We start from the raw sequence: 13,819 nt of genomic DNA on the forward strand, positions 1-13,819 counted from the left end.
ACACAGAGGTGGGAAGTGTGTCCCTTGTAATCCATGATGTCACTGGTGCTGATAGGTACCTATGACAGTTGCACAACAACCTTAAAACACAGTAGCTCTGCTGATTGTAATGGAGTTGCTAGCTAGGAGGTGACTCATATTTCACCATAACCTCCAACAGTGGTTTGAGAGAGCGTCATTAACATGTGACCCCAAAATTCCGGATCCCCTCAAACTGATGCCAAAGTTTTGTGCCGTTTTGTGCTGCGAACCCTGCGTTTTGTGCTGCCACCCCCAAACAAGTAATTGACAAAGCAAATTGGGGTCACAAGTTGATGCCAAAAATCCCAACCTTGTCCAATCGACTCCAAACCAGTACCAAAACCTGGGGGCCACAAGGACACCCCAAAACCCAACCACGTCCTATAGACTCTAAACTGGTACCAAAGTGGTGTGCCGCAAACCCCGCTTTCTGTGCAGCCCCCCAAACTGAACAACTGACACTCAAGACAGGAGTGTTCCTAACAAACAAGCTATTTCCGCTCTGATACTAATCCATTTCTTTAAGATACAGGTGATCCTGCTAAACCAGGAATTCCAGAAGGGAGCCACAAGGACCAAACTCAGCCTCTCCAAATGCTCTTGAACTCCAACCTCAATCATCCTTGATTCTGGGTGGATGGATCTTTCAGTTTCTCCTTTTTCCAATCTTAAATTTGGTTTTGCACATTTCTGCAGCAATCTTCAATTTTAACTTTTGAAAATCCTCATAAAAATTCAGGATTTTTAAATTTCTCTCAAGGAACACATTTTTGTATGCAGTTTCTCCCAGTACAATGCATTTCTGCATGTTATTTTCCCTAATATATTCTTTTTCATGCACACTTTTTATCTAATATATGCATTTTTGTAAACAGTGTTCGGTGGGAGAAGTGAATCACTCAATTCTGATATGAGCAAATTTCAAAGAGTGGTTGTTTTTTGGTTCTGATATTGTTTCAGAAAGTGTAAAATTGATAAATTTGGCTTTAAATGAGAACTAAATCCAATTTCTTCCCATTCCTAACCTTGACCCATAGGCCATGCTGGCTGGGGCTGTTGGAGTCGAACATCATATAGAAGCCCACAGGTTAGCCACTCTTTCTCTACACATTTTTGTGGACCATAGTAAGCACCCTCTACAGAGACCAATGTCTCTTCATGTCCTAAATTATTGTTCTCTTTATTGCTATGGATAATGACTCTGGAACACCCATAAAGTATGCCCAGACATCGTCAAAGCTGAAGGAAGTTGGACAGCTAAAAACTGCCAGAAAGATGTTTGCTTGGAAGGTGACCTGGTGTGGCCTCTTCTTGAATGTCTTCAGCTTTCCCGTTTAAAGAACTAGATCTGTGAATGAAGATGCATCACATCTCTCAGGCAGCCCCCACCACAAGGCTGTAGGCCCCAGAGCCAGAGAAATCTTTACCATACTGCATTCTTTCGTCTTGAGGAACACAAGTATCTGATCCATGGCTGATCAGAAAAGAACATGGAAACGAACGTCACTGTTCCCAACCTTTATTAAACAGCCCATTGCCCTTTGCTAACCTCCGTCCTAATGGATCCCATAATTTTCAGTTCTCACTATACTGGTAAGCAAGTAGACTTAGAGGACATGTTTCTGCCTGAGTCTTCTTCACCATAGTGGAGTCGATTGGTGACTTGTGAGAGTGAAGCTATTCCTTTCGGCATGGGACTGTTTTTTTCTCTGCCTGAGGGGTGGCATTCACTACTGCATTGCCCCCCTCTTCCTTCTGCCCATCCCTCCTAGTTGTCATGACATGTTTCTTGGCAGCCAGCCTCTCCCCACTCAGCAGCTGCCTAGCTCCACCCAGGGTCCATTTTGCACCTACTTCTTCTTATCAGTGTCTTCAGTGTGTTTGTATCAGGCACACGTGGCAACAAGTTCCTCCCGACTTGCCACCAATATATGGGATTTAATTCATGTGCATCATGCTGCTAGAACTCAGGGATATGGGATTCATCATCATCCTCAGTCTGGAACTCATCATGAGACTCGCTGTCTGTGTCTTCTGCAGGGGACATATTTCCTGCTCTGTAGCCTTTATTCCTTTGGTTGGGGAACGCATGCCTGATGGTGCGCACCTCATAGATGGGTTCAGAATCGGAGTCATCATGGTAACCGAACTGAGGTGCGGACCTGTATCTGTTGGGCTCACCATGATGCCCTCCAGCTTCTCTAATGGATGCTCTCTCAGTGGGCACACCTGCAAGAAAGGGCGAGACAGGTTAGACCAGAGGTTTCCAACACTTTTGAGTCCACAGCTCTCTTAACCAACTACACTGAGTGTTCCCCAGCCTCCTCTCCTCTCCTGTCCTCTGGGCAGCTGCTGCTGCTGTCCCTGGTCTCTGAGCTGCCCCCCCCCCCACCCAAAAGAGAGGTGCCTCCCAGAGGCACCATTTGCCTGCGGAGCCAATACCGAGAGCCACTGGCAGACTAAGGGGAGAGGGGACGGTCCGCTCTGGGTGCCATCCAGGGGGTGACATCGCAGCCGGTGCCCCCCGGGGTGCTCACCACTTGCCACGCACCCCTGGGACGCACACCACTCACCACGCACACCCCGGGACGTGCACCCCATGCCATCCACCCCCCCGATGAGCGCTATGTCCCCCACGGGCGGCACGCCACACCCCCTGGGACACGCGTCACACCCCCTGGGATGCACACCAGCCACGCCCCCAGATGTACACCGCTCCCGGTGCCAGAGCAGGTAGCTTCGCCACTGCCCAGGGCTGCTGCAATAAACAGCTGTGGAAGCCTTTGGCAGGCAGAGATGCGAGAGAGTATCGGAGGAGGAAGGGAAGGAAAGAGGGACAGAGGCCAGTGTTGCCTGCGGCACCCCTGACCATCATCCAAGACACCCCAGAGTGCCACAGCACACTGTTTGAAAACCACTGGGTTAGATATATCAGTGCCAAACAAGGTCAGTAGGATCGGACATCACATCCATGAAACTGCAAGACTATCTTGTCTGTGTCTCTCTGCATAGCTTAAATCTGCTTTCCATAACATGGTGGCTATGAGCACTGGGGCACCCACAGATACATCTGCCCCACACGGCACCTGAGGCTTTCTTAAAAAGTCCCATTCTCTACTTCAGAACCTTACCATTAACAAGAACAGATTTAAGCTCTCCATCCTCTTCAACTTCTACTCGCTCCTGTCCATCCTCAACAATCCTGGGAAGGAGAGAAATGCTGAATAAGTTACTCTGCCAGCAGAGGAGAAAGCCAAACTCTTTCTGGGTTAATCAAATCCAGTTGGCCTCCCAAACCAGGGATGAGAAATGGGTACCCTCCAGATGATGCTGAACTGCAACTCCCACCACCAGCAACAACTATTGGCCATGTTGGCTGGGGCTGATGAGGCTGGAGTCTAACAACATCTGGAGGGCCACTGATTCTGCATCCCTGCCCTATAAGCTGACAACTGGTTGTAGGAAGAAGTGAACCTTGGTGGGAGAGTCAGCTCCTTTCACATCTAAGAAAGTTTTGTGTGACTAAAAACCTGGCTACATATGTGATGTTACTTTTCCCAGATGTGGCCTAGAAGTAAAATGTCAATACTGTAAATCAAGTTATCATTTATAAGTGTAATTTATAAGTTTATACTATATTTGATGTACCTTTTTAATTATTATTCTTTTATATTAAAATTAATTTCAATGTATGCAACACAGCTCTAAAATAAAAAGATTTTAATGTATGGCTAAATGGGTTGTACAAGAATTATGCATTTAAATGAAACAGGTACATTGCTTTTTTGTGCGTTTGTATGTCACACAAACACACACACACACACACACACACACACACCATAAACATCCTGTCTTCAAGAACAGAAATCAAATCTGAACCTGGGTAGTTAACTAATATTCATATCATTACCTCTCAGAAGTTGTTAAATATATCTCTCACTCCAAAAACAAGCAGTTGCATAGTATTTTTTTAAAAACAACAACAACGCACATAATTAAAATGGTAATGATGGTCAAAAGCAAGAATTACAACAGTGAAATGTCAGGTTTTAATTCTGCACTCTCCTAATTCACAGGCTGGGTTTATACCGCCCATAAGTCTGTAATGAGTGCTGGCTCCGGGTTCTGGTGACCCCTTGGGCAAGGGGCCCTCAGTGAGCCCCTCTCCTCACCAAGGCACTGTTGCCCACTTACTTCTCCTCTCTGGGCCCACCCTGATCATTTGTCCACAGCAGAGTTTCCAAAACTTGGCTCTCCAGTTGTTTTTTTAACTACAACTCCCATCATCTCTAGCTAGCAGGAATAGTGGTGGGAATTGTAGTCTAAAAACAGTTGCAGACCCAAGTATGGGAAACAGTGGTCAAGAGGAAGCTGCTGTTCCATCTCCTTGCTCCTGTCACAGCATACTTGTAGAGGGGCTAGTGTGAACAGGCTGCAATAGCAAGGAAGAGGAGCAGGCCTCAGTGGCTCCAGAGACTGGGCAATGGGCCCCCAGAAGGGATGTGGGCCTTGGCGGTAGCCCAATGACACCTGCCCTTGCTATGGCTTGCCCCTTCTCCTCCTCCTGCCACAACCCACAATAGATCTTCTTGTTCCCTCCCCTGAGTGCCAATGCTTGCCAGATTTTAATTTGTCCTATTCAAGTACCTTCAAGAACAGACTGACACATGGATACATGTCAAGTTGCTGTTCAAGGCACAGGAACAGTTCTAGCGAGGAAACTGGTCACCCTAAGGAAACCATGTGACTTAGTGAGTGAAAGCTACAATGGTTCAGTCTTGGCTGTCCACTAGTCCACCCTCACCTTTTGGTTGTGATCTGTTTGCCGTTGACGAAATTAGTTGATGAAGAGTAGAAGCAGAACCCATTTCCTCCACCAGCACATGCACCAAATGGCAGTGTGTCTCCTGAAAATCAAGATGGCAACATCAGGCCTCAAGCACTTGAAATGAAAGCCAAGAGATACACAGGTAGGAACACAGTAGATACTTCAGTGGACCTTCAGCTCTCCTGGGCCTGGCTTTTGGAGTAGTTTTCCCATCGGGCAGTTTGAGACAGCTTAGGAAACATCCAGGAGAGGAAGAGCCACAGAAAGGGTGAACCTTCCATCCTGGTAACTGCTGCATAGGGGCAAGACCCACTGGTGTTGCTGAGGCCACTAGGCCAAGTGTATGTTCATTTCCTTGAATAAAGAGTCAACTTCACTGAAAACAGACATCTGATTATTTTAGTGGTGACCTGCCTCTGTCTCCAGCCTTGACAGCTGGCTACTTGGAGTGAGATTTTTATTTTGCCTGGTTCTACCATGTGTGTCTTGGCTTTCTTTCTTGACTCACCTGAAACTATTTCTCCAGAAACACCTCTTATATAGCACCCTTTCTTTCCTTGTGGCAGGTTGTAGGCCAGAGAGATTATGTGAGTTGACAGGCAGAGAGTTAGACCAATTGACTTTTAGGTACCTTCCAGTCCTCTGAGAGGAATCACCACTTACCAAAGAAAGGGTCCCGTCCTCCAAAGAAGTCCCTGAAGACATCATGGGCACTGCGGAAGTGGAACATATAATCAGGGCTCATGTTGGTCCTAGATGATGCCCCAGGTCTACCTGAAAAAGTTAAAAGGAAAGATATGTCAAAGCCAGGTATTCTGGATATTTGATGAGGTGATGGGGTGTGGGACACAGGGCCTGGAAGTTGTCAAAATAGAAATTCCTTTCCCCGTAGCTAGATGCCCTGGAACCAGAATGCAAAATCCAAGAAGGATGAAGATTGTTATAGGGCATTGCTGTATACAACCCCCTTTGAACCTCAGCAGATGAACTCACCATGAGCAAGTATAGTCAGGACAGTTTAATGTTGGGGTGGTGAACTTGTGTCCCTTCAGATGTTGCTGAACTACAACTCCCATAATCCCTGACCATATTTACTAGGGGTGATGGTAACTGGAGTCTAACCAAGGGCTACAGGTTACCCACCCCTGATTTATAGAAACACAAAGTAAGGGTGCAATCCAACCAATGCTAGTTTCAATGGGAGAGAATGAATCACATGCTTTGTTCTCCTACTGAAACCAATTGGATTTCAGAATTGTGCCCCAGGTATGTAAGCACTGGGCTTCTGAATAGACCCAACGTTCTGGGTGGAACCAGAGACAAACATATTGAAAGCTGAATCTAGTACTACACTGTACAGATTTGCTCATGGTCATCTAAATTCCAATTCAGAAACTAAAGGAGCAGAACTTCCACTGACATTATTTGACATTTGTCCCCAGTACTAAAACAGCAAATGTTTGGGTAAAAATGCCTTATCCATTCTTTACACATTGTACATTCTGGATATCACTCTGTTAATCCTGGGGCCAAATATAAGTGGTAGCTTTTAATTGCCCTGTGACTGACCAATGTCCACCCCAAATGAGACTGGGTAGAGATCTTTCACCCTCACCCTGCAGCAAGTTCTCACCACACTGATAGCTTAATTTTCTCTTTACAAGAATACCAGATGTAATCAACATGTTGAGTGAAGTTGTGTGACCATTTCCTTCATTTTTTTCTTCCTTAACCCAAAGCAATCTGGGACGAACAGCACTTGGAGTGAGAGAGGCTACTTTGCCCTTTCCTCTTCTGTTATTTACCAGCTCAAAATCACACACACACATAATACAGACTTCTTTTTGCCATGAGGAAAAAGGCACAAGAACCTTACAGTAATCTCTCCTCAGACACAATCTATCCCAGGTTGCTTTAAAGTGGGTAAATAAATTTATACCATTTTTATCCCACTCTTCCTCCCAAAGGTGCCCTGGGCAGCAAACAACAAAACATTAAAAACAATAGTGTTTTTTTTAAAAAATATAAAACCAAAACATTCCCACAGCTAACTTTCACAGTTACCAACACACAATATCTTTTACAAAGGAAAGAACCGTGGAACTAGGTTAAATGTGTTGCTTGAGTCATCTTATCTTCTGTGACAGAGAAGATTTTTCCTGGACTGTCTCTCACTTACCTCTTCCCAGTAGCCCATCCTTACCCCAGCGGTCATAGATGTCACGTTTGTTCTCTGAAAGGGAGAAAGAGTAAGAAGTCAACCAACCCACCATCCGATCTCAGAGACAGTGGTTTCTAACAGCAGTCTGGCATGCCATGCTGGAGCTTGAATAACAGGTGCCTCACCTGGAAGTGGAAACCACTGTAGGCGCATCTAGGCTGTCAGCATTTCACAGGAGGGATTCAAGCACATACGAGAACTTTAGATTTGTGTGATTAAAAAAGATGAAAGGGCTCCATCACTCTACCAGCACAACAAATCCACTTGAGAAAAACCCGGACTTTTTGCAGTTAGGAAAGTGATGTGGAATTGCATTGAAAAGCATGAGATGAACTAAGGATGAATGGACAGGTGTATCAAATGATGAATGGGCAGAATTGTCATATAACTGTCCCATAAACAAATTGGAACAAATGCTCAATAAAGACCAGACATAGTCTAACCACTGTGTAGGCTTTGTGCAAGCAAATCTGGATGGATGCTCAATAAATAGTCCATTTGGAGGAGCCCTGCTTCTGCCAGTGTTCTTCCCACGATAGCATATAGTTTGAAACTTGAAAATGCATCTTTGCCACAAAATAGCCAGGAGAGATTAACCATGGCAAAATAGATTATGCCACTAGGTAATGGTATACTGAACAAGGTCGTCAGGCTATAGAGCATGTGATAACCAACCACCACCTAAGCCCAGAGGATTTTAGCATCAACTGAGGATATTCAATGCAGCAATCAGGTCCTTGGTGAATTATTGTCACTTTAAGGTACAGGTGGAAAATACCAGCTTCCTTGAAATGAACAAGAGATACTATCAGAGTCAGATTAAATGGTGGAATTAGTTAAATTCAACCTTTTACTGCAGAGAAGACATTTTCAGCCAGCAGCGTGTCAAGTCTCTAAGAGAGACCAATAAAGAAGGGGGGGCACACTGCTCACATACAATTTCTGAAAGCTCTGAAGGCCACTTCACGCACACACCCTTCAAAGGTAAGGGGGAAACAATGGCCACCACAGCATGGGGGCAGCCCAATGCATGAAATCACACTAAGTCTTTTAGGGGGGCGTGCCTGTGCATGTATAAGGTAGCATTAAGGACCTACATGAATGTGCCAAGGATAATGAGTGAGGAAAGGCCTATAGTTAATGGGGTCTGCCTGTCTGTGTTAGCATTTTGCATGTAACAGGTGCCAGAATATACTGCAAACCTTTGATACAGTTTGCACATCTTTTGAGCCTTTTTGTGTCCTTTTCTTCCAGGTCTCTCCTTTAAATGATGCACTGAGGGCTTATCTACACTTACCTTTCTTCCGCTCTTTCCAGGCACGGCCCATGCATTAAAGCTTCGTGTCTGAGCACCCTCCTTTTTTTTCTTTTTTTTTTTGCTCTGAATCCACTCTTTAAAGCTCAAACGGAGCAAATTGCAATCTGCTTAAAACCCAAATTGATGTTTGCTCCAACTGAGTGCTAAAGAGCAGGATTTTGTGAGGAAAGCTCTGGGGTGGGGAAGCCCCCACAAACTGCTACACTTAGTCCCCAGTAGGTGCAGAAGTGTCAAGTGGTTTTGCTTTCCCATTTTGGCATCCAAGTCATCAAATGAATTTGCTTGGATTTCTTGTTTTAAGCAAAATCCCAATCTTTGTTCTACCACATACTTGCATAGGAAACATGCAACTGGTAAAGCTCTGATCAGGAGGAGGAGAAGTACTGCACAAGAGGCAGTGATGAGAGAGGGTTGGTAAGAGGTTGAATACTTACTGTCTGAAAGTACTTGATAGGCTTCTGAAATCTCCTTGAATCTCTGTTCTGCAAATTGCTTGTTTTCTGTGTTTTTATCTGGGTGCCACTTTAGAGCTTTCTTCCTGTATCTTTATTGTCCCCCAGAAAACACAATGGATGATAAAAGTCAGTATCCCTGTGACCATTTCTACAACTACAGATTTGTGTATGGTTAGCCATATTTTTCCTGGCACCAGGGCAAGGAATGGCGCAGGCTCCTGTCCCTAGTCTCCATTTCTTCCAGAAGCAGAAAAGACTTCGACTTTCCCTCAGCAAGCTTCTCATTACTTCATGGCATGCTCTATGGCCATCCAAACCATACCGGTCTGTCTCAGCTTATGTGAGGGAGTCTTCTATGAAACTCCCATATAGATGGCACCAGACACCAGGGCAAATTGCCCACATGACATCACAATCTTCTCAGAATTGTTGTGGGGAAAGAGACATCTTTTCGCATCTATGCTAAGACTTCCTACAGGTATTCAAATTCTGATGTGTCAAGAAATGACCAAAAAAGTCAGCTATCCCATTCCAACGTCACCACAGATTCTGTGGGACGATCAGCTGAAAGAGTTCAACTCTCAGGAACTGTTGACACGGATCTTGGTGGCTGCCAGAACTTAATTGCCCCCAAATGAAAAACCTTAAGGGTCTTGTGTTAGCTGGGGGGGGGGACCCTCATAAATTACATGTTGGCAAATGCTTGGAGGATCCTGAAAAAATTATATGCTGTTTGACGGAGTTTTATTATATATACAAAAATACAGACACACTAAAAAAAACAAAAACCTGCCCTCAGCAAGCCTCTCATACAAGAGGAGTCAGGGAACCAGCCCGATTATCAGACAGTGAGGCAACCTAATAATATAACCATCTAGCAGTAGATTCTGTAGTACAAGGGTAGCAAAATATGAATATTCAGTGGTATTATTCTTTCTTGTGGTAATATATTAAGAAGCATGGTTTCCAAATGCATGTTTGGGCTAAGGAATTCAGCAGAGTGAAGCAGCTGCTTCATGTAGAAAATGCTGGCTGGGATGGGATGAAGAGTGGCAAGGTTTGGAGGGCTGAGCTGTGCCAGGAACTGAAACCTGGCATAAGGTTTGAGCCCTGACATTGGAACAGGTTCTGAGACTAAGCCCTAGTGAGCCTTGTATCAAATTTTTGTGGTGAGAGATAGAACCAGGGTACTAGTGCTATTGCCTAATTAAAGGAACTCTCAGCCTATTCAGGTGAGGTACATGAACATTGCAGCAGGCATCCTTTTAGAAAAGGCCCATTATCCTTTGTGTAAGAGAATCCCAGAACAATGGAATCTGGTCATCCAGTCCAACATCCTGCTCAGTAAAGGATTTGCAATGCAGGAAGGCGAATCTTTCTTTCATGGAGGTTGAAATTCACAGTGTGTTGTTGTTATTTTAAGTTGTGTTTTTTTAAAAAAATCTGTTTTTTGGGGGGGGGACTGCTGCTTGATTTAGCAGGGCATCCTTTTCATCGATCATTTTTGTTGCTGCTGCTGTTGATTTGATCTAGCTGATTAATCAGTTAAATGTTGCAACCTCCCCTAGGCTATGCCTAAACAGATGCTTGATCTCTAGAATAAAAAAATAACCGGCTCCTATCGTGCTAGAGCCCAAACATCTCTTCCTTCCTTGACACCAAAAGTAAAGCAAGAGATGAATGGTAATTTAATAACTACCCTCCAGACCCGATATTGGCTGAGAGCCTGAGAGGGCAACATCTCTCTTAAGAACATGGAAGATGGTAATGGGGTGGACATGGGGAAGAGGCACTTACGCTTTTTTAATGTCATCCAAGGAAGCATTCCGGGGGAGACCCAGAGCTTCATAGTACTCGACCATGGTGGATTGATGTTTCCAGCAGAACCAGTGAGCAGGATGTAAACACAGAAAAAGCAGCCAGGTGTTGATTATTGTCTCTGGGTGTCAACCAATGTCTTTGGGTTCTCAACTGAGGTTAGAGGTGGTCATGGCCATCCACCCGGCTGGGTAACCCCATGCGGAGTAGCAAAAGGCAGTGGTGTGGACAGTTGACCCTACGGCATATGGAAGAGAACTTATACCAGTGGGATGTACATTAGCATCTCCCAAATCACAAAGAAAAGGCAGTTGTGGAGGAAGGAGAGCTACGTACTTTTATACATTTTCCTTGACTCATATAAAGCCATACTGCCTTTATATAAGCTGAAGTAGCAAAACTACAAGCGTTAGAGTTTTTAGCTGTTCAACTCTAGTTTGTCCCCCCCCCCCCTTAGTTTGTGTTATTTTGGTAGCCTTACCTCCATAGACTTAAATGTGTAGTAAAATGCCAGTAGCTATGCAGGGAAGGGCCACAGCTCAGTGGTACAGCCTGTGCTTTTCATGTGGAAAGTTCAATCCCAGGCATCTCCAGGAAGGCCTGAGAATGTCCGCTTTCTGAAAGCCTGCTGTGTTGCTGCCAGTCAGTGTACACAACAGGGAGCTAGATGGACTATTGGTCTGACTCAGTAAAAGGCAGTTTCCTATGTTCCCAGAGGTTTTGCTCCTGTGTGAAAGCTGGTTGATCTATTCCCGTTAGTGTAACTATCACCCGTTTCAGAAAATTTCATTGCCGTGAACTATAAGAGGCTGGCACTGTGAAAAGTTTAACCTGGAGCAGGGAAGGGGGAACCTGGAGCCCTTTAGTTGCTGGACTCCAGGGCTATCAGCTGTCATCAGCATGGTCAAACAGTTAGGGATGATGGGAGTTAAAGTCATACAATATCTGAAGTGCCACACAGGTTCTCCACCCCAGTTCCAGAATTTAGAGATGTATGTGTGGTTCTAACCGGTACAACTCACTATGTAAGCTGAAACAGGAAAAAAACCTGCCAGGCAGCATCAGAACCTCATAGCCCCATGTGATTTGTCTTTGCCAAGGAACAGTATCAAGGGCCCCAGAAGAATGGAAAGACCTCCACTCTTGGCAAGTGTAAAAGAACATTCTTTGTTTAAGGACAGCGTCACCGCTTCACTACCAGTTTCCTTTTTCTCACAGTGACCTACCCGCTGTAAATCCCCAACCCATTCTCAACCTGACCAGGCCTACCTTATTGTGAAAGGACGAACTGTCCTGGCTGCATGGTGGGCACAGTTCTAAGGTCTTGCAGGTGTCCGTTCACACCTGCACAGGCCCAGTTGCTGCCAGATAGGAAGGGACAGGGAAAGGAACTCTGCAGCAGCCTAGCATCCAATTCCGTTGCTGATTAACAGCAGCAGCCAATGGGATGCTCCAGCCAATTATGATGTCATCTCTTTGTATTTTTCACTTGGGAGATTATAAAATTAGCCACACATGGGACGGACGGAGGAGGAAGAAAGAGAAGGATGCCCTTGGCCCATGTTGCTGATCTTGCATAATTTTGATATCCATAATTATGAACTATTATATCCATAATACTTATTCCCCCCACTCATGCCTGAAAGGCACTGGCAGGCAACAGAAGTACTTCCAAGTGATGCTAATCATGAGGACTGAAGCAAAGCTTCCTAGAGTGGGTGCTTTTGTATAACAGCAGGAGAAGATGGTGCTACTCCCTTGCCAATTTCTCTAGGAAACATCTGCACAATCCACCTGCTACATGTCATCATGAATTTCAACACTGCCGCCCCATTGTCACCCTCCATTAGGGTTGTTGGGTTCCGGTTTCACGTTTCAGAGCATTAGATGTCTTCTGGGGCATCCAGAAACAGAACCTTCCCTTTAATAAAAGCTGCAGGGGAGATGGTGGTTCAAATCAGAGTGATGACTACGATGAGAGAGTGGAGTGTACTCTTCCCTGCCTGCAATCTTTTTCAATGAAAGTAGAGACACAGGCAGCTGCACATCCAGCTGCTATTTGCTCCAATCAGGGAAACATACAGGTGCTATACCAGGTGGCAGGGGTGTGGTGAGGGAAATTTTCTTTAGAAAAACTCCATGAGGAGAAAATGTATTGTTAGGAGTTAGTGAGGGAGCAGGGGTCCCCCATATCCCTGGGTGCCAGATTCCCCCCTCTAGATTATTGGGTGCTGGGGTGTAATCAGAGCTGACAGGCTGAGCTTGCTTTTTGGACAGACAGAGGGGCAGAGGGAGATGGTGGTCCTGCCATGAAGCCATCTACAAGAGACACAGGTAACTGAGGGGGAGGTTGTCAGGGCAACATGAGCATGGTGTCACACAGGAAAATTCTCCCCTTTTAAAACTAGGCTTGGAAAAGCAGGGAGAAGGGGAGCAGTTGGTTGGCAAAGAGAAGGAGAAGCAGGAAATAGGTAGAACTCCATGCAGAGGCTGAAAGAGAACCATTCTGGCAGGCTGGGACAGAGGCATGGGAATGGTTTGCAGGATTCCTTAGGCTCCAACGCTGCTCTGCTGTAGGGAACAAACCCCTCTTGAGATGTGAATGCTCTAAACTCTGCACTCCCTCCATTGAACGCTTCTGGTGTAACAAACCCCTCTTGAGATGTGAATGCTCTAAACTCTGCACTCCCTCCATTGAACGCTTCCGGTGTAAATATGTGTAGAATAAACCATATCTGTTAAAGATAGAACAGACTCCTACACACCTTGATTCCCTGGAATCTTGCTACCTACTGCTCAGCAGAGATTGGGGGTCGATATTGTAACAATATGTGTGTTTTTCTCCTTTTTAACTGCCCAACCAGCTGCTGTGAATTTGTTTAAACAGGGAGAGGGAGAGAGATCCTACATCTTTCACATCACATATCGTTTGACTCTTTGGAATCTCCAAGGCAAAGAGTAAAATCTCAGGCTGAGCCTCCAGCACACAAACAGAGATGGGCTATTTTCTGCTTTTTGACATATTTTTTCTGTTACCACCTACCCACGACCCATGTCTATCAGGTTCTGCACATCTACACCCACAGCAGAATCAAGCAGCAGTCTCAGAGGTGGGAAAGTGGACTGAACCACCTCAGAATGCAGGTGGGGTGCCATTT

The 13,819-nt window shown here is 45.3% G+C and overlaps 1 protein-coding gene across 1 annotated transcript; it reads right to left on the reverse strand.

Annotated features, from left to right (window-relative positions):
- Nucleotides 1-1,524: 1,524 nt before the first annotated feature.
- Nucleotides 1,525-12,073, reverse strand: LOC310705737 (dnaJ homolog subfamily B member 6-like). Its single transcript, XM_083500523.1, has 8 exons — nt 11,931-12,073; nt 10,641-10,899; nt 8,823-8,932; nt 7,029-7,082; nt 5,513-5,623; nt 4,826-4,928; nt 3,153-3,223; nt 1,525-2,250 (listed from the first exon to the last, which is right to left on the reverse strand). The coding sequence occupies exons 2-8, from the start codon at nt 10,703-10,705 to the stop codon at nt 1,982-1,984; spliced, it is 783 nt and encodes a 260-aa protein (XP_083356649.1). The 5' UTR covers nt 10,706-10,899; nt 11,931-12,073; the 3' UTR covers nt 1,525-1,981.
- Between the last annotated feature and the right edge of the window lie 1,746 nt (nt 12,074-13,819).

This window comes from Podarcis liolepis, assembly GCF_965112155.1.
Source record: "Podarcis liolepis genome assembly, chromosome: 1".
Taxonomy (NCBI): domain Eukaryota; kingdom Metazoa; phylum Chordata; class Lepidosauria; order Squamata; family Lacertidae; genus Podarcis; species Podarcis liolepis.